The sequence below is a fragment of the Chelonia mydas genome, chromosome 8 (assembly GCF_015237465.2).
Source record: "Chelonia mydas isolate rCheMyd1 chromosome 8, rCheMyd1.pri.v2, whole genome shotgun sequence".
Classification (NCBI taxonomy): Eukaryota; Metazoa; Chordata; order Testudines; family Cheloniidae; genus Chelonia; species Chelonia mydas.
In genome coordinates, this window is record NC_057854.1 from 17,966,293 (window position 1) to 17,987,258 (window position 20,966).

The 20,966-nt window shown below is 39.2% G+C and overlaps 1 protein-coding gene across 5 annotated transcripts in view; it reads left to right on the forward strand.

The window, feature by feature from the left end:
- Positions 1-19,587, forward strand: part of RBM27 (RNA binding motif protein 27) — a 54,281-nt gene extending 34,694 nt beyond the window's left edge. Inside the window, exons 21-23 of one of the 5 annotated variants that reach the window (XR_006292629.1) lie at positions 892-5,889; positions 9,008-9,100; positions 17,566-19,587. Coding sequence is in view for 2 of the 5 variants with exons in the window: in XM_037907932.2 (XP_037763860.1) it covers positions 892-978 (87 nt within the window). In the remaining 3 variants the exon portion in view is untranslated. Of the gene's footprint in view, positions 1-891 lie in introns of all 5 variants that reach the window. The other 4 variants (XR_006292628.1, XR_006292630.1, XM_037907932.2 and 1 more) reach the window with 4 other exon arrangements.
- The last annotated feature ends 1,379 nt before the right edge of the window (positions 19,588-20,966 follow it).

The window sequence follows — 20,966 nt, forward strand, 5'->3', positions numbered from 1 at the left end:
TAAATTGCTTCATTTCTAGTACCTGATTTTTTTTATTTTTTTCCCCCCCCTGATTTGGGCACTTATAAATGATTGATGGGTAAACAAACTTGCCTTAGCCTGGTCTGCAAAGGAAAATACTCATTTCTGAGAACCAACTACAGTTAATAAAGACCGCTCAGAAGCAGCATAGTATTTGATTTGTGGATTGGTGGTTGTTTCCTTCCTACCATTTCTCCTCCTTTATGATGGGGGCAAGATAGTATTCTTTTATAAATTTTGGTAGACATAATTATTCACATCTCAAGATAAGATTATCCCTTTGACTTGTAAACTACTAGATATTTGCAAGAGACTATAATTCAACATTAACAATCCCATATTTACTAGAATCAATGTAGTAAGAAGGTGAAATTAGTAGTTGATAAATTTTGTATTAATCCTGGCCAGATGGTGCAAAACACCTTTAGAGCAACAAAAATGTGCGAAGTATATAAGTTTAAACTATATATTGCTTCCTCAGATCACATGCCATCCTGAACCAAGCAGTGTTTAAGTTGGGTAATTGTTCCTGTCCCTTGACATGGAGGGGTATTGACATATTAACCAGAACTTAATAGGAATGTTGCAAATTATTCTCCCCTTAGTAAAGAATTTTTTAGTTCACTTAAATGAAAAAGATGCTACTATTTTTTCAACATGCTGGTGCCATTGAGGAGGGGACACAGCTCCTTCTTTTAGAGCCAACGCATTGTGTATGCACATTGTATGGTGAACCCTTTCAAATAGTATCTAGAATCCATTGTGTAAACCCAACCCTAAAATAATATGCTGCTGCTTTATATAGTATGTTGCCTCTTGCATATAGAAGTGTCATCTCTAAAACCAGACTACAATTTTGTCTTTATCCAGGAGACTGAAACCTCAGATTTATTTTTGCACGAAGATGATGACGATGATGATGAAGATGAAGACGAATCCCGTTCTTGGAGAAGATAAAACTTTATTTGGAATTGTATAGTTTTAGGAATATAGTTTGAACTACAACTTTTAAAAATTTATTTAAGAAAGTTGATGAGCCAAAAAATTTTATTTTACTTTCTTTTCAAAACACACAGTAGATTTCAAGTGAGAACAAGTTTGTGATATGAACGTGTCAGATACTTAGCTGTGCTACTAGATCAGCCAAAGCTTTGCCCAATGACTTTTTACAGAGTTAAAAAGATCATCAGTGGTGGTAGTCCTCCTATAAAGAAGAAACTTATCAATATTGTCAAGCCCTTTTTTCACGTCACCTGTATTATCTTGTTTTTTAATGCTTTGATTTATTAGATATAAAAGAAAAGATGTTGCAGGTTTTATTTAGTAATATAAGGTTGCAGGAGAGAGCTGCAGACGCATTTCCATTAAATGTCAGTTGCTTCATGTTTGCGAACTCAAAAAGGGTAGCATTTTATTACATGTGAAGTCAACTATTATAGGAAATATTTGTGTCTGAATTCATTTTTTTGCTTCAAGACCTGTCTTGAGCCACACACAACTTCAGTGTAGAAGACCCCAACTTTTCTTCATTCAAGTGTTTTGTCTTCTGTTTCCTCTTGCATACTTTAACAGGGTATTAGTATGATACTGCCTGATACTAGTTCACTGTAAATTGCTTTAAATCCTGTTTCACTGTGAAACATTAGCAGTGACACTGATATCTGGGTCATTAGCATATTGTTTCCATTCTTTCACTGTCAGTGTCAGTTCCTTCGTACGGTTTGGATACAAGGTTCAAGCTTAATCTAGGCTGTTGATTTATTGCATTGTCAGTATTGATAAATGTCAATTCTGTTAAACTGTATAGAGTTCTAAAACAATCAACCATGAGAACCCTCTTCTCCCACCTCTGTAATGTGACCAGGTCTGTCACTTTTATTAATATTCAGGCCAAACCCATACAGTGTTCAGAGCAAGTTTTGTCGTTTTTTGGCCCATGGAAGGTCAATATCCTACTATACTAAACCAGCACTTTAAGTGATACGATTCTTAAGACTAGTGTTTAAAACTCACTTTAGGAAAACTATTTGTATTTATATCTTAAAGTGCAGTTTAGTTTAAAAGCAGGTAAGACAGACACTATGAAATTTTCAATTGCCTTGGTCTTTATACCACTTTAAAACAAAAAAAAGCACCAAAAAAGAAATGATGGTGATTGTGGTAGAAATGGGGTTAATAAGTTTAGACCCTTGAGAGCTATAGATCTTCATAATTCTGTTATGTGGGTCTTGCTGTTCGTGAGCATAACTACATTATCCAGTAGGCTTTTTCCGTCACTCTGTATGCATCTGTACTGTACACTTTGTACAGTAGGAGTTATCTGTTATGTAAGTACCCATGTAAAATAGTATCTTTGCATTCTGAATGTCAGTTTGAAGGAGCAGAGCAAACGTACTCTTACCAACTGCTGGGATACTAAACAGCTTTGTTATATACATGTACCAAATGCATACATTCTTGGCTTTAGAAATCATATATTGCTTTCAGATATTTAGCACACCAGAGTATTTGGCAATTGGTTCCTGATTCAAAATAAATACAGCATGTACCAGAAATTTTAATTTAGGCTGAACATAGCTAGTTACTTGAAGTCACGTTCTTTCAGGTTGCCCCGTGTACTCTTCCTCTCCATTTGAGTATCCTTTTGCTGTGGTAATATGTAAAAGAAGCCAAAACTTTATCGTTTTAAGTTTCAGTATCAGTTGGAGGGAATATGTCCTTCAATATTTTCCCCCTTCATATTAAGACTTCCATTTTGTAGTTAAATACTGCATTCCTACTAATGCTGAGTTTAAATTAAATGTATGAAGGAATGATGAAAAAACATTAATACTTTGAACCTAGAAGAATAATCCTTGCTCTTCTCCCACCATCTCTAATATTTTCTTAATGTCTGTGGCTCAGTGTATATTTTGAAAGATCCATTACAGCAAATGTTTGAGTCCTGACAGTTTAAAAAAATGATAGAGGGAACAAAGGATTTATATATTTTTTTTGTACAGAGTTTTTTCTTAAACTGTATAATTTTGTAAATATTTTTCTTTTTGTGTACTAAAACTACCAGCGTATAGATTTCAATAAGAATTGTTGTATTTTTGTATTTGGAAACTGAAGATTACAGTGAATGAATGAAGCTGTAAGAGAAATTTCAGTAGCCTTTGACACAGTTAAACAGAATGGGGTTTCCTTTTCATATGGTTTTAGCTCCAAAAGGACACATCTTATTGGCACACTTTGTTGAGAGACACTTTTGCCCTTGCTCATATGTATTGGCTTTTTTAGTTAGGTGAGATAGGTGAGAGACAAGGGTGGAAGATTTATTTAATGGGCCTTGGAGAGATTTATATAACATTTTTGTTGGTATGCACATTGTAGCCTTACGTACATCCTCAAGTGACATCCCAAACATGATTTTTAAGCATTGAAGCACAAAAGTGAGTTGTGCCTCTGAACTTAGCTTGTGTATTAAAAACATGCTATTATATTATTTGGGAGTATAAATGATAGGCAGCATAACAGTAATTGATTAAATTCTGGTATTTAAGGAGTGGGAAAGCTGTTTGAAAGTGACCTTCATTTTGCCAAAGCTAGAGGATCTCCCTGTGTTGTATTTTACGGCTTAGTAGGTAATACTAAATTGTTTATTTTTAAGTAGGTAACTGAGAATGCACATTTTACTTTTTTATGGTAACATTTTATTTTTATTATGAAATTATAATGTACACCTTCAAAAAGTACAGTTGACTTAATTCATACTCAGTACTATATCTGTATATGCATACCAAGCAACTTATATATAGGAAATTTAAAATAAAATGTTACCAAACTAAAGCCTAGTTTACAGACCATACAACTGTATATGCTAAACATTAAACTTTGGAATGAAGAATTATTCTTCATTTCTTTATCATCAAATTAAGTTCTTGAGCATAACAAAGCCCATGAGCTGTGAAGATTCATTTGAAAACACTTGCCCATTTATGATGAAAACGTTTCAGCAGTTTTTAACAAAATCATGTGAAAAGGAATATAAGTTCCTCTTGATGTATAGTAAACTTGTACTATAGTTTTTACAAAATTGTGAACTTGTGTAATAGTATAATAGGAGATATTGTTGAATTTCTAACTGTTTATACATTTAAATTCATATATGTAATGTTTGTTTTATTGATTACAATCTGAATTTCTAAGATGCATGTTGACTTTTTGCAATAAAGATATAATATGGAATGGTTCAAGATTTAAAAAAAGAAAAAAGAAAAAGCTACAAATAACTCTAACTTAAAAAATTGGAAAACTGAAGAACCATTCCAAAAAATTACAACCATCACAAAAAGAGCTATATCACTTTTCTTCTGAAAAACGTGTGTGCGTGTGTGTCTCTGTATGTATGTGCAGGCTTTTGCTTGCCTTATAGTTAAGGAATATAGCTGAAGCAGCTGGAGAGAAGATAGTTTCTCTGTGGAGAGCATTACAGTTCTGTTAGAGCCAGTATGAAGTAATGTGGTCAGCAAACTGTGAGTATATTTGTGTTTTGCAGAAAACTGCAAAGCATTTCACATCTTTTTATTTAAAGGGTTAACTAATTATTTTAATGCACTTGTGCCAGTGCACTGAACAAAATGAATTCAAATCCATCGATCTTTTGAAACCATTGAAAATATAGCAAGCCTATAAAACTACAGTGTGCCAATTGTAAAACCAAGTTAAGAGTGATCTAGTACAAAGTGAGAACCATTGTTGGTCATATATTTATATTAATCTTTAGAGTTTCTCTTTCCTTCCTAAAGTTCAATTTAAAAGTAGGAATGAGTGGAGAATTATTTTAGACTAGGAGTGAGTTACACACCCTACAGCCCATTAGAGCATATGCATATCACCTGATGATCTCTAAGGCGGAGTGGTATCAGAGTAAAAATATGGTATAAATAAAAACACAGTGTAGCCCCACCCTATTGATCCAATCTGTTAATCAGAACTTCTACCTCCGCCTCTGTTCCTAGCCTTTAATGCCCACCAATCGGCTTCCTTAAATGCCTCTGCATTTTCTCCCATGTTGTACCTTATGCATGCGGGGGTGGGGAAATTATCCAATCTCATCCTTCTTATTCTTCAAATTACTCCTTAGAATTTGCTCTGTCACGATGCCTACAAAACCTTGCTTACCGAACATGGCCAGGCAGGTGACAAGCTGTGACTTTTTCTCTTCCCCTTTTTTACTTCTAGTCTCAATTTAAAAAAAAAAAAAAAAAGCCACGCTACATGTAACAATAGTGTCATTTCTTCACCATGCTCATTCACTGGTGTGTTGTATCCCTATTACCCTACCCTTCATCTGTCATTAGATTGTAAGTGCTTCAAGGCAGGAATTGGCTTTTCTGTATTTTTACAGTATTCTGCACAATGGGTCCCAACCCAAATTGAGGCCTTAAGCAGTACCATAAGGGAAATTTTAAAAAGTCTTTCATTTTTGGAGCTTGTTTCCTTTGCCTAAAATATAAAGTCTTGGAGTAGTTCTCAATATCTGTCTTATGAGATAAGGGCTTTTGAAGGAAAGAGGCCTTGAAATGGGGACGTTTGGGGTGTGCGATTTGGAATAGGGAATAAATAGTTGCCCAAAACCTACTAATTGAACATGTTTTTTAAGCAAGAAAAGGTAATAGAAATCATCCTGTGTGTATTTTAGAGCTCTTATTTTTTCTCTCATGTTTTTGCAGATCTTTTGTATGGGAATATAGCTGTCTTGCCCAATTTTAGAAATGCCCTTTTACTGGTATGTGGCAGTTACACTTATGGTGGAAAGTGTTCTTTAAACCTTTATGGTAAAAACGACTTATTAAGGAGTCTATTAACAGAACAAATGTGAAGGTAAATGCATTTAACTCAAAGATTTTTACATTATACTTCAACCATTGCTAATTAGGAGACCAACATGCCTGTCCTATATGCAGGACTCCTGTGGAGTTGATTGGCATTTCTATGCATAGAATTTCTTCAGAGGTGGAACTAGAACTTGCTAATAACTGATTTTCCTTTTTTTTACTTTTGAAATATACAAGATCGGATTGTAGCTTGTGTAATTAATGAAATGTGTACTAAGAAATACTTGTCAGATTCTTGATACTTGTTACCCATATAAACATTGTTGACCCAGGTATGTGATGTGATAACGTGAAGCTCCTTAAACTAAAATTATGTTCTTAAAGTCGTCTTCTCCACCCTTTAAAAAAAATTTTTTTAGAAATGTATTGATTCACTCAGTTGGGTAGGCTTGTATTTGTCTAGCCAACAAGATGTTAGGATAGATAAAGAATGGGGTGGAGAACAGGGAGGATATTATGCCGTCATATAACTCACGGGTGAGGCCTTGTCTAGATCATAGGACTCGTTGCCCCACCTTTTTTTTATGACAAGTTTGGTTGCTAACAGTAATGGCTGCTGTAATATATTGCAACTTCTTTAAGGCATTTGACTTGGTACTGCATGATGTTTTGATTTAAAAAAACCTAGGATATAAAATCAACATGCTACATATTAAATGGATTAACAGTAGGCTAACTGCTAGATCTCAAAATATAATTGTAAATGAGGAATCATCGTAAAGCAGGTTGTTTCATGTCATGTCCCACAGGGATTTGTTCTTGGCCCCATGTTTAACATTATCAATGACCTGGAAGAAAACATAAAATCATCACTGAAGCTCACAAAATTGAGGAGTGGCAAATAATGAAGTGGACAGGGCATTGATACAGAGTAATCTGGCTGACTTGGGTATCTGTGCGCAAGCACACAATATGCATTTTAACACAGCCAAATGTAAGGTCATTCATCTAGGAACAAAGAATGTAGGCCATATTTATAGAATGGGTGACTCTGTCCTTGGAAGCAATGACTCTTAAGAAGATTTGAGGGGTCATCTGAGATAATCCAGTTGAACGTGAGCTCCCAGTGCAAAGCTGTAGCCAAAAGAGCCAAATGTGACCTTGGATGCATAATTGGGAATCTCAAGTAGGAGTAGGGAGGTTATTTTACCTCCTGTATTTGGCACTGGTGTGACCACTGCTGGACTACTGTGTCCAGTTCTGGTGTCCACAATTCAAGAAGTATGTTGAAAAATTGGAGAGGGTTCAGAGAAGAGCCACAACAATAATTAGAGGATTAAAAAAGTCTTATAGTGATAGACTTAAGGAGGTCAATCTATTTAGCTTAACAAAGAGAAGGATAAGGGGTGATTTTAATTGCAGTCTGTAACTATCTACATGGGTAACAAATATTTGATAATGGGCTCTTCAATCTGGCAGAGAAAGGTACAACACAGTCAAATGGCTGGAAGTTGAAACTAGACAAATTCAGATTGGAAATAAGGCGTACATTAACAGTGAGAGCGATTAATCATTGGAACAGTTTACCAAGGGTCATGGTGGATTGTCCATCACTGACCATTTTAAAATCATGATTGAATGCTTTTCTAAAAGAGCTGCTCTAGGAATTATTCTGTGGTCTGTATTATATAAGAGGTGAGCCAACATGATAACAATGGTCCCTTCTGGTCTTGGAATCAATCTTAAAAAGGCTATTTCAGAATTTAGGGGGTGGTCAGAGAAGGGAGATGAAAATGATTAGCTGCTTCAGAAAACCCTTGTATGAGGAGATTGAAAGGATTGGGATTTACCTTGGAAAAGACTAGATGAAAGGAGGCATGAGAGAAGTACACCTCTACCCCAATATAACATGGTCCTCGGGAGTCAAAAAATCTTACCGTGTTATAGGTGAAACCGAGTTATATCGAACTTGCTTTTGGCCTCAAGCATTTCCATTATTATTAGTCACTTCCTGCCCCCGCCTGACCTCTCAGAACTCTAACCCATCCAACCCATCCAACCCCTCCCACCCCAACCACCCTCCCAAGACCTGACCCCCCCCATCCCTAATCATCCCCAGGACCCCAGCCCCTTGACAGGCCCCCTGGGACTCCCATGCCCTATCCAATTTCCCCTGACCACCCTGCCCCCAGAACCTCCGAACCATCCAACCCCCCCCGTCCCCTGACCGCTCCCCAAGACCCTCTGCCCCTTATCCAACCCCTCAGCCCCAGCCCGGCACCCTTAACATACCGCTCAGAGACACATGTCGGAGGCTGACGCGCTGATCTGCCGGAGCGTGCAGCCCCACCCCCCAGAGCACCGCTTTACTGCGTTATATCCGAATTCATGTTATATCAGGTCGCGTTATATCGGGGTAGAGGTATATATAAAAAAGAATGGTATTAGATGCTAGATCAGGAGCTTCTGCTTTATTTCATAGAAGCAAAGAGACTGTCAGGGCAATTAAAATGTGGTAAATTCAAAACCTGTAGAAGGAAATACTCTTCACACAATGTATAATTAGACTGTGGAACTCATTGCCACAGGATGCCATTGACAAAAATGTAGCAAGATTCAAAAAGGGATTAGATATTAATGGACAAGAATATCCAAAGTTTTAATGGATAACACTATCAAATTTTGTAAGAGATGTTAAGCTTCATGCTTCAGAATTTAAACCAATCTTGAAATACTAGCTATTAGGAAGGGGGTTTTTTTGCACCTTCCTCTGAAGCATCTAGTGTTGGCCCCTGTCTGAGCTAGGATGTTGCACTTAATGCATGATGGGTCTGATCTGGTATGACAATTCCTTTTGTAGTTAAAAACCCATCCCGGTATATCAAATAAGGGAGGAGGATTTCAGCCTGTCCTTCAAATTGACATAAAAGTGGGATCTAACTGAAGGTCTTGTCAGTTGTAAGATTTTCATAATGGGGGGCCGGAGTGGGGAGTGGAAGCCAACTGAACAGTGCATGTCAGTTGTATTTAACTCACTAAAGCCTACATACACATTGCCGTACTACTGTTTGCACAGTAAAGCTATAGCTGTGGAACAATTCACTTGGGACAAAATGCAAACGGGTTAATTGTAGATTTTTTTTTTTTTCTTTTTCTTTCTACAGGATCTGCCATTGACACACATTTCTGCAGTCCACTGAAGGTTAACCAACCAATCCAGGTCTTGGAGTTAGGCTACTTGATACAGGTAGGACGTGGTAAGTAATTGTTAGACGTCTATTGTGGTCTTGCGGGTAGCACAGCCTGGTATTTTGATAGTAACCATTTATCTGTAGCTATTTTATGAAAGATTAAAATGATTAAATACTGAAGATAAAAAGTAAGTTGGTGGCTGACAAGTTTAGTTTTTTCAAATGAGCATAGTAAAGCATAGGGTTGAACTAGAAAACAAGTGATAAAAGGTATTTCACTGAGACCAACATCTGCTGAAGGAGCCTTTTGTAGTAGTGTTGCTAGCAGAGGCGACGCATCGGGGAGGGGCACATGTGGGGTGTCATGCCCCCCAAATTTGCTGCTTGTCTACACTGCTGAAGCCAACTGCCCTCACTCTGCCCCTCCTCCCCCACTCTCAGCAGGCCTGGGTCGTCTCTGGCTGCTAGGTCAGTGCTTTCTCACAATACATCTTGGTTCTCTTGTCTGTCTTCTCCTACACGACCATTTTTGTTGCCCATTCCCAGCTTTAAAAATTTCTATTTAAAGAAAATATCTGTATAGAAAATGAATTGTGCTAACTATTCAAATAATTGTAGTATGCTTATTTGGAAAGTGTTTAGCAAGTTTTAGGTGCTACCACAATTGAAATAGTTACTATTAAACTGTAAAGTTTAAGGTGGGTGAAGCAATATCTTTTACTGGACCAACTTCTGTTGTTGAGAGAGACAAGCTTTTGAGCTATACAGAGCTTTTCTTCAAATCTTGGAACTGGAGAGTATCACAACTAAATACAAGGTGGAAGAATTTGTTTAGCATAAATAGTTAACCCATATTCTAAGGGCTAGTCTATGCTACCACGCAACATCAGCACAGCTGCACTGATGCCGACGGGAGAGCGCTCTCCTGTCAGCATAATTACTCCAGCTCAACGAGAGGTGGAAGCTATGCTGGCGGGAGAGCGTCTCCCACCGACATAGCACAGTGTAGACACTGCTTGAAGTCGATGTAACTTGCGTCGCTCAGGGGGGTGGCTTTTTCACACCCCTGAGCGACATAAGTTACATCGACCTAGGGCTTGTCCACACTACTGCTTAAGAGACCATTCAAGGTGAAATGGTCTGTTAACGCCTCTGCAGTCAGAGGAAAAAAAGGAGGGTTAGTGGCTTACAGATTGGAGTAACAAGCCATAAATCCAGTGTCTCTACTGAGACCATAAGACCTCAACAGAAACCTGCACAACACCTTCAAAAGGTGAGCCTGGGAGCTTAAATTCATTACTGGACACTATAAGACATAAGGCAAAGTGCTCAAACCTCTTGGCAAGTGGGCGGTTATTACCTGATCTTCTGAAACTTGTTACGTTTTGATGCATTTTTTTGGTTACAATTACATTGGCATCTGTAACTTGTAGTAGTGCTTTATTTCTCATGTTTCCATTTAATTAAGTTTTGTCCGCTGAAAACCTTGTGGTTGAAATAAGAATTGGTGAAAAATTCAGGCTGTCGGAAGTTTATCCTGTAGAGGGCACAAGAATACAGAGATCTTACACTTGCACTGCGAACTCTGACTATGACTGTCTGCTCTTAAACCCACTTTCACACATCTGTGGCATCACAAGTTGCTTAAGCTTGTCAGAAGAATACTTGTGTATTTGCTGCCAGTATTTTAAAGGTGTTTAGGTGCCTAAAGATGTAAATAGGTGGAGAATCAGACATGTAGGTGCTTTTGAAGATCACACTGAGCACGTACTTACTTACAAAATCTGGTTCTTAGTGCCTATCTGAGAATGTTAGTCTAGAACGTTAAGTCCCCCGACATCCATTTTGAAGTTAGAGTGTGATAAGTTTGTCATTCAGGATAAAGCACTCTACACCTAAAGCTTGTCATTTCCAGAGTCAAAGTTATACAAATTGCCTCTCTGTGGCAGCCAACATCTCAACTCTTCATTGTAATTAAGGCTTTGTTTAAATGAGCACTTTTGTCGGTAAAACTTCTGTCGCTCAGGGGTATGAAAAAGCGCACAGCCCCCGACAGACAAAAGTGCTGGTGTGGACAGCGCTGTGTCAGTGGGAGATGCTCTCCTGCTGACATAGCTACCGCTGCTCATTAGGGGTGGTTTAATTATGCCTGCAGGAGAGCTCTCTCCCACCACCATAGAGTGGCTACACAGGAGACCTTACAGCGGCACAGCTGCAGTGGTACTGCTGTGCCGCTGTAAGGTCCGAAGTGTAGATGTAGCCTCAGTAAAGAAATTCCTGCTCCATAGGTTTGTACTGACCTTTATCCATGGCAGTTCATTGTTAAGAAATAAATTGGCATTTTAAGCTGGATACCAGTCTAAACATTCACACTCCAGTACCTCTAACTCTTTCTTTTTTGTAAGGGAAAAGGCAAGTTTGAATAGCTTTGATTTCCAGAGGAAAGATTTCTAGCTTCAGGTATTTAGGGTGACTATATTTCCCAAAGGGAAACTGGGGCACCGCATGGGGCTAGCCCAAGCCCTCTCCCTTGCTCCCCCATCATGGGTGTAGCCCGAGCCCTCCCCCACTGCACAGGGCTGGCTTGAGCCACTCACCTGAGCCACCTTCCCATGCGGGGTTGGTGTCCAGAGCCCTCACTACACCCTTTGCGAGGCTGGAGTGACGTCGCTGCTTGCTTGAGCCCTGCCTGCCCCCCACCCGAGCCCTGCCTCCCTCCACTCAGGGCTGGCTTCGCTGCTTGCGCAGCGCCCCCCGCCCCTCCCAGCATGTTCCTCCACACACCGGTGTTGGATTTTTATTTTATTTATTTTATTTTTTTTTACACAAAAGTGGGCAATTGTCCCATTTGCCAAAAAAGTCAGGCCATCCGGGACAGGGCTTAAAAAAGTGATTGTCCTTGCCAAAACGGGACATATGGTCACCCTAAGTATTAAGAGTCCAAGAAAATAGCCATCAGGGCCCAACAGATAGGGTGCTTGCAGGCTTTTCCATCAATTTTAATAGGACACGCTAATAATACAAGGTGAAATACTGGTGGAAGGGATGTTGGAGAATAAAAGATAGTGAATATTCATCATAAAAACCTACTGGAGTCGCCTATCTCTGCATCTAGAAAATGTTTCTGGTAACACCCCACCATACTTGATGTGTGGCTAGTCCTTTGAGGATGTTTATTTGGGGGTAAAATAGATGAGAAATGAATATCAGTGCAAAATATTTGCCAGGTCAGATCAATAATTCATCTAGTCAGTATCCTGTCTTCAACAGTGGCTAGTACTACATGCTTCAGAGGAAGGGGTGTGAATTCCCATAAAAAACAAACTTTTTTGAACAGTCTCAATAGAAATGAGATTTTAGCAAAGCATAATAAACCTCAGTTCCCTGCCCAACCTGACAGACATAGAGGCTTCTGCACTCAAGCTGCTTTCTTGGACAGTTTGAACAAAGGAAATGCTAAGAGTATGAGTTTTCAAAAGCGCTTAGCGTTATCCTAATTTTACTTCCGTGAAAATCAATGGTAAAACTCCCATTTACTTCAGCTGAAGCAGTGATAGGCCAACACTAAGCACTTTTAAAAATCTGGCATTAAATGTTTTGTTGAAATAACCAACACAAACTTCTTTGGAAAAAACCTTTTCAGGGATCATGTGAAAATTGTGTCTCTTGTGACTTTAAAAGTTTCTCAGCAATTTTTGCTGCATTGTAATTAAAAAAAAATTTAGAATTTTAACACTTCCTTTTGCAAAAGTAAACCAATGTGCCAGAGCCCAATACGCCAGATCAGTTTTGGGGCTTGTAAACATTGCCATGTTTGAACACCACTGTGAAGAATCAAGTTAGCTGACATGATGCCAACCACAAATCGATTAATCAAAATCTTTTTCAAATACGAAACTTTATGTAGACAAGTCCTTGCAGAAAACCTGTCTCCAGCAAAAGGCGATTGATAGCACCTAAACCTGAACACAAATAACAGTAATAGGGAAATTTCCTGTCCTTCCCTCTTCATATCAAGGAAGCGTGACCTTTAAAGCCTACATGTGTTTGAATGCTAACGTTATTAAGCAAAGGCGGGTCCTTTTTTCTGAAAGGAAGTTAAAGGTAAAAATCTTTACTGTGGCAATATGAATTTAAGCATACCGATCAGGCAATGAAAAATGAGGTCATCAATGTGAGCGAGTTCATCATGTTTTCATTTCCTGACTTCTGGTTAAACTTCTAACCTGCAATCAAGCTTTGCATTTATTAGTACCACTTTTTACATTTATATAGAACTCTCCATCTCCAAAGCATTTTACACACTGTAGCAAATCTTGTAATAAGGGAGGCAAGCACTATTCTCATTGTGCACAGGGGCTCATCTCTCTCGTCTGAAATGGCTGTTTGGATTGTGGCTCTCAAAATGCCCATCAGAGTTGACCAAGTGTACAGGTTAGGAAAGGAACAGTGGTGCTTGACTTTTATCAGGAACTAGCTGGAGCCCCTTTTCCCCATTAGCAAGAAAGGAGGGGCAGAGCAGTCATGATTCCTTAACACCTATTCACAACACTCAGACTGAAAAAGCCATGCTGTCATGCTGAGTGATTTAGTTGTGTGTTACCTTATTAAATAAGGTACTATGGATTATCTGGGAGGCCTCCTCAGGAATTGGATTGTTTATCAGCTGTGATTGTCAGGTTGTCTGGAGCGACTCAAGAGCATGAGTACCAACCTCAGGGCAGACTGTTAAGAAGCAGGGCACAAACTCCAAACTGGTTGTGAGTTCTGTACTTAGATTTCACCAACCAAGTATCAAGTGTAAATTCATCAGGCATTATAACAGCATGACCATGGAGTCATGGACAGTCTCCTTGGGTGCTCCAGTCTATCTTGCCACTGAGGCAAGCTTGCCTTTGTGGTTGATGGCCCCTTACATGAAAAAATCACAATAATATTCAGGTTATTTCCAATCTCAAAGGAGCAGTCACTTACTCCAGGTCAGTTGCAATTTAGGTTTTACACCATAGACGATGCTTGTAGTCAATCCTATAATAAATTAAAGATGTATTAACTAAGAAAAGGAAACGAGTTATTTACAAGGCTAAAGCAGATAAACATACAAATGAGTTACTTAGGTTTCAAAAGATGATAGAAGCGGTGATATGCAAGCTTTATATGTCCTAGGGTTAATCCAGACTAAGCAGCTAGGGATCCCTTGCTTGTGCTTAAAAATCTTTCCCTCCCAAAGTCAAAGCAGCATAGAGGTAGTTCCTTCTTGTCAGGAATTTTTATTCCCTTCCTCCAGAGTTCAAGCATCTACTCATCATGGGTGGGGAAGAACAGTTAACAAAGCCTTTGTTCTTTGATGTTTCAGAATGGCTTATTTGGTTTCAATGGGCCTTTTTGTTGACAGGAGGTAACATCTTCTGTAGCAAGCCAGCATTTTACATTAGTTAATGCCTCTTTCCTGTTTGGTGAGTTAGGGCAGTGGTTCTACGCAAATCAGACTCCTGAAAGGGGTACAGCAGTACCCTTTTCAGGAGTCTGATTTGCCTAGCACCTCCCAAGTTTCACCCCCCTTAAAAACTACTAGCTTACACCATCAGACATAAAAATACAAGTGTCACAGCACACTATTACTGAAAAATTGTTTACTTTCTCATTTTTACCATATAATTATAAAATAAATGAATTGGAATGTAAATATTGTACTTACTTTTCAGTGTGATACTTGAGCCTGTTTTTCACTTGTGAGCCTTGTCATTCTGGGAAGCAGTGAAGCAACAGCAGCACATTGAGCAGCACAATTTTTCTCCACATTGAGTCTATTCCTACTCTTCGTCTTGATGGCAGTCTTAGAAAATGAGATGTCACAAAGATATGTTGACCCAAAAGCCAAAACATCATTCCTAAAGTTAGTGTATTATCTGTGTACTCAGGGCCAGCTTTACAGGTTTGCAAGCAGGGCAATTGCCGTAGGCTCCGCAAAGCTACGCTACTCAGGCTTCAGCTCCGTGAAGCAGGTCTCGGACTTTGGCTTCGGCTTCAGCCCCAGGTGGCTCTATGCTATGCATCCCCAGTGGCGCTCGAGCTTCAGTTTCTGTCCTGGGCCACAGAGAGTCTAACACTGGCCCTGGCACCCCCATTAAAATAAACTCACAACCCACTTTAGGGTCTCAACCCACAGTTTGTGAACTGCTGATTATGGTATATAGAGCAATATAAACAAGTCGTTGTCTGTATGAAATTTTAGTTTGTACTGACTTCGCTAGTGCTCTTTATGTAGCCTATTGTAAAACTAGGCAAATATCTAGATGAGTTGATGTACCCCTTGGAACACCTATCAGTTTGAGCCCCACTTGGGATGCATAGCATAGAGCCACCCAGCCTTCCTTGTCCATTTCAGGGCTGCTGTCAGTCTCAGAGCCAGGGGCTCACAACTGAAGCTGTGAAATTGACAAGAAAGGCTGGTAGGCTCCTCCTGTGAAATTGAGCCCAGCACAGGGCTTGCAGCTGGGGCTGTCACTCCCGGGGTGGGGGGTGAGGGCTCCAGCTATGAGCCCCGTACCAAGCTGACAGCTGTGGGGAGAGAGGGCAGCTGTCAGCCTGGTGCCTGGCTCAATTTCATAGTAGGGAGCCTACCAGCCTTCTTGTCAATTTCATGGCTCCAACTGTGAGCCCCCTGCTACACAGCACAGGGGAGCTATAAAATTGGTAAGAATTTCAGCCAACAGCCGATGTAAGTAACCCATGTCTACATGGACACTGCGTCACCCTAATTACACCAACGTACGTGCTACACCTCTCGTGGAGGTGCAGTTATGTCGGTGTAGTAGGGCCCTTACATTGAGAGGAGCAAGGCTGAAGTGTAGACAAAACATAATTAGGTCAACGTAAGCTGCTTTACATTGACCTAACTTTGCAGCATGGACCAGGCAATGCAAACGCTCAGTATTACCTTATCACATAGGGTACAGAGTTGTAAGTGAGATTACTACATGCAGCATCCTGTAAGCATTTCATAAAACCTAAACACATTTGTATAAACTTAACATCTATTTTAACCATATTAACACACAGGTGAGCCATACTGGTTTCCAGCTATGTATTGGTCAGTGTCCAGTTGAGGCCTAGGGGCCTTGGCATGAGCTGGCAACTTGTCTGACAGCGTCATAATGGTATTAAATCAGACTGTGTAAATGTCTCCCTTATAATGTGTGTCTTATGTTAATGTATTGACCCATCACACAACACTGCATGAGCATGTCTTAGAAAATGAGCATAGCTGCATTTGACTTTTCCCTCCATTTGGCTTATTTTGCAGGCTTATGTATAGGTAAGTATAGTAACACTGTCAGCAGGCCATTTTATTTGTGTCTGTCAAGTGTCATTGTCCTAGCTTCATCTGTCCCCATCTGCAAGTTGTATTTGAGTATATTGTATCCCTTGGGAGGAGCAGCACAGAAAAGTTTATTGGAAACCGTATAGAACAGGATTATGCTAATCTGTAGATAAACATATTTTAAAGCAATATCTTCTGTGACCCTAGCAATGTTCATCCAGGAAATATGAAGCACTTTGGCTGCTTATTTTATTTTCAATTTAATCTTAAATGTGCCTTTTCAGTAGCAAACTGGATTATGATGATCTTTCAGTTTTTCTATGGTGCCTCAGTATGTTTTTTTCAATATTTTCATGAGTTTGATGCCTTTTCTTTTAGCCTTAGCTTAAAATGAAAGTTTATAAACTTATTTAGCTGTGTTTTTTGCAGTTTTCAAGTCTTGTAAAATTGTATGGATAGAAAGAGCTGATGTAGTATTTTTAGTTTGTGATTGCTTGCATAAATTGGATCATCTTGTCAATGTACAAGACATTTTGACCCTCATTCTTCCAACAATGGTACATTCATTTTTATTATACTTTCGATCCTATGTTAAACTTTTGGATTTTTCACTTTAATTCAGTAATGTCATGACCAAAAAAGGCTTTAGCATTACATACCAGATGGATGGATGTGTGATATGCAGCTAACTGGAAAGAGTTTGAGATAACAATTACTCATGGCTTTGCCATTTGTATGTTCTGCAGATCATCTCAAAATGCCAATAAAAATGCAATACATAAAAATATGGTGTGATATAGACATTTTGGAGTAGCCATGTTTTAATTTTGTTTTGTTTCTATTGCTCTATCACTCCCCTGTAAACTGTGATTGTTCTCTTCTGTATAATACAGTAACTGAAGTGTTATACTCACTACAGGATGGAAAAATTAGTACTAATTAGTTCCTATATAGTCTAGAATTGGGACAAACCTATTAGGTCAGGGCAAAACAGGATTTTCTTTTATAGTTCTGAACAGCCAGGATTCCTAGAACACCTGTAATGTGAAACATTTGTGTTTAATGCTGACACCTCAAGAGATACTGAACTGTGTAAAGCTTGCAGTGCTCTGGAAAAGTAGCAGTGTTTTTACCAGCACCAGTTTAGGACTGGCCGTAACAGACCAATCTCACTGTAACTTTCAGTCCCTGCTCTTGCCTGATCCAGGTTGTGAGGCAGCACCCTTTGCTAGGTGTGGAGCCAGCGGGGATGATCTGTGCTTTCTTCAGTCAACTTCAGGCTGGGCATGCACACTTTCTAGAAAGAGAGGTGCGGGTCACGGAAGCTTTGCTTAGGTGCCGTGGCAGCCTGTAGTCTAAAGCAAGACACATGAGCACATCAAACTAATTCTTCCTGATCTGCACTGTTTCCCTGTCCTATTGGATCCAATTCAACGTTATGACATTTCATCTAGACCTTTGGACTGCAGGCATGACTGTTGGTCTGCCTCTCTTCCAGAGGCTTGCTTCAACAGCTTCAGTCAGTAGCAATGCTCAAGCTAACAGCCGGCAGTGCAACTTTGGGGGCACACCTCTGTTGCCGAAGGCCATATCCATTGAGCTTCCTTCCTCAGGACATCAGGATAAGCCGGACTTGCAAGACGGGTGTTTTCACAGATATTCACCCAACCACCACCAAATGAACTCTTCCCACTGGGTAGCAACCCTGCAGAAGCAGCTAAATCAGTGGTGGAATGGGAGTAGTATCTTTTAAATTGTGTGTATGGTGATTAAAACCATGGAGTTACCTGTATCAAATGTATGTTAGGTAGATATGAAGGAAAAACGTGGTTATGTGATTTTTGTGTTAAAACATGATTGGGGAAAGAAATGACAGGATTAGAGTGATATAAACCATCCTAGTGAAGCTAGATTCGTAGGGCATACAGCAGGTGAGAAGATCAAAAATGGCAAAAAATGAACGTTGCTTATTCCATGGTGGTCGTGACCACATCTAGGCTGTATGTTTGTGTGTAAAATACATGAAATACATATACATGGGGGAATGTTTTTTACAGAACATTGTCTTCAGCTAATCTGTAACAGCGTTCATATAGCACAAATCCTGTTGCCATAAAGGGATGAAATTGTTACATTAATAAAAATCCATTTTACCTCTTTAAAAGATATTTGAATTAAGTCCTACTTACTTTTGAGACGTAGTCTTCCAGGAGGAGATTGTTAATGTTTCCTCTGTAACAACTTTACATATCTCAAACTTTTTTAAATGTCAACATTTTGAAAACTGCACTTTAATGATTGACATTTATTTTCTTAGGCCTGTTTTACCACCATGGAATCAAACATTCCATCAAGATTTATCTAAAGTCCTTTAAGGTTTCTCTTCACTATCCTTCATCCTATACTCCTGCCTTCCAGGTACCCCTTTTCTTTACCATTTCTCAGTTTCTTTGTGGCTTCTGGAGAAAGTACTTTTTTTTTTTTAAGGTAGCTTTTAGATTTTGATCTTATAAAGAAAATAACTGTGTTATGTGCTTTATTTACATTGTACATATGCTTAATCAGTAGCTGATGGAAATAATTGCAGAGATGTCTTCATTCTGAGTATCTGACTATATTGAAAGTGAGTAATAGGAACCTTGTCGAAATGGAATGACCCTAACACAATTTGTGGTGGCCCATTCATTGCGAGCTTTATTTATTGTATACGAGATTGAAACGCCACAGATGAAGCAATACACTGAATACTCATGATCTGTTAGAAGTTCCCCCTAAATAGGTTGTTTTAGCTGTGCACTGTAAACTGGTTGGTTGCCAATTGATAGAAAACATGCTGTCTGTGGAAGCTGCACATATGTTCGTGCATAAGAGGAAAAATAATGTGGTGTAGACCCTAGGGAAAGTTACTGCCAGTGAAAGTGTCAGGAAGAGCAATGGATCCAAATGAACTGGACCAGTTCTGGCATTAGTTTTTTAACTAGTGCATTTTTTTTAAACCAGTACTGTATTAATCATTATTCAGTGTGTTTAAAAGACAGATCCCCTCTTTTCTAGTCAATGTTTGTCTTGCCTTGTTCGTGTAAAATTATGACACAGTTGGGTCTATTGTACTTGATAACCTTTTTTGGTAATTATAATTTGGTATTCTGTGCATCTCACACTGATAACCTTAAAGCGCTTCTACTCCATGTGATTTATTTAAATGTTAATAAATTATACATTTCTGGCACTTTAGTAATTCATGTGAAAATTATTTGGAGTCAGCTCAATATAATGTACTTCTGTGTGGTCTCTTGTGGCCAAAAATATGTCAAACAACAATTTCATCCACTCTTCAGTTTCACATTTTAAAGTGACTTTGGCTTATCTGTAGATCAGAAAAAATTGAGGAACACTTTTTAACTGAACATGTCTCAAACATTGAAATCCATTTTATTAAAGGGGGATAGAACTTGTTTTCATATTATTACATAGATCGTATTTCTATACTAAGCTGAATGTTATAGGTCTTGAAGGCTTTTTTGGCTTTATTTGTGTATTGTGTAACGGAAGTTTTAACAGGAGTGCAGGAGGATTGACCTAACAGAGAGAAACTTCTCCTTACCAAATCTTAATGCAATTTTGGTGAATAATGGTGTTCTCTTAAGTATATTTACAAACATACAGTATTTGCCTCTTTGTACAAGGTACAGATTCTTGAAAAGGCATGCAACACTAATTTGGAACTGACGATTCATTTCATTGCTGCGAGTCACAGACAGACAAGCACTCATCAGTGGCAGTGAATGCGGTGATGCAGTGAATTATAGATTCTACTCTCTCTCTCTTCTCTCCCCCCCCCCCACCCCCCCAAACACACACACACACACACAGACTGAGTACAGATTGCTTTACCCTGGGCACAGCTATGCTGATTTCACTCTTAGTGACAAGAAGCTTTATGCATCTCAAATAGTGTGTAACTTAAGTCCAAACTGACTTGCTGCAGTAACGAGCTTCAGTTCTTCATCTTGTGTTTTGTAGTCACCAGTGCTTAGTACAGAATGCCTTCTTTGTGGCACTAAAAACAAAGGGTGATAGCAGATAATTAGGATCCTACCATCCTTCTCCATCAAGAGAAATTCCTAGTAAATGGAGGATAGCTTCAATAGCAGTGCTCTTTTCCTGCAAGCAGAAGACCTAATCCTGTCAATCGTGGCCACAGAATTGAGGGGGAGCTTTGTTTGCCCTGTATAAAGAACTGTTGCTGCTTCCTGCCCATTGCCAGCAAAACTGGCACCCTCTAACCTTACCAAATCATCTAAACATATCGCTATTCAGTGGTATCAATGGACGCCATGTGTCGCTGGAGATAAATGCTGTTCCCTGGGACACATCCTAGTTAAACAGGCTTCTTAAGGAAGTCCAATTTCAGTAGTATGTGCTGTATAGCTACCGGGACACCGTCCTACATGTATTCAACTCATTGCTAGCCAGGAAAAGGAGCCCCTCACCTGAGTTCCTTTTAGTCCCCCTTTGAGCAGAAGAGGGGAAAATTGCACGAGTAGTGATAGTGCTGCTTGTGGAAGACAAATGTCAGTGCTGCCACTTAATTGCTTGTATTTAATC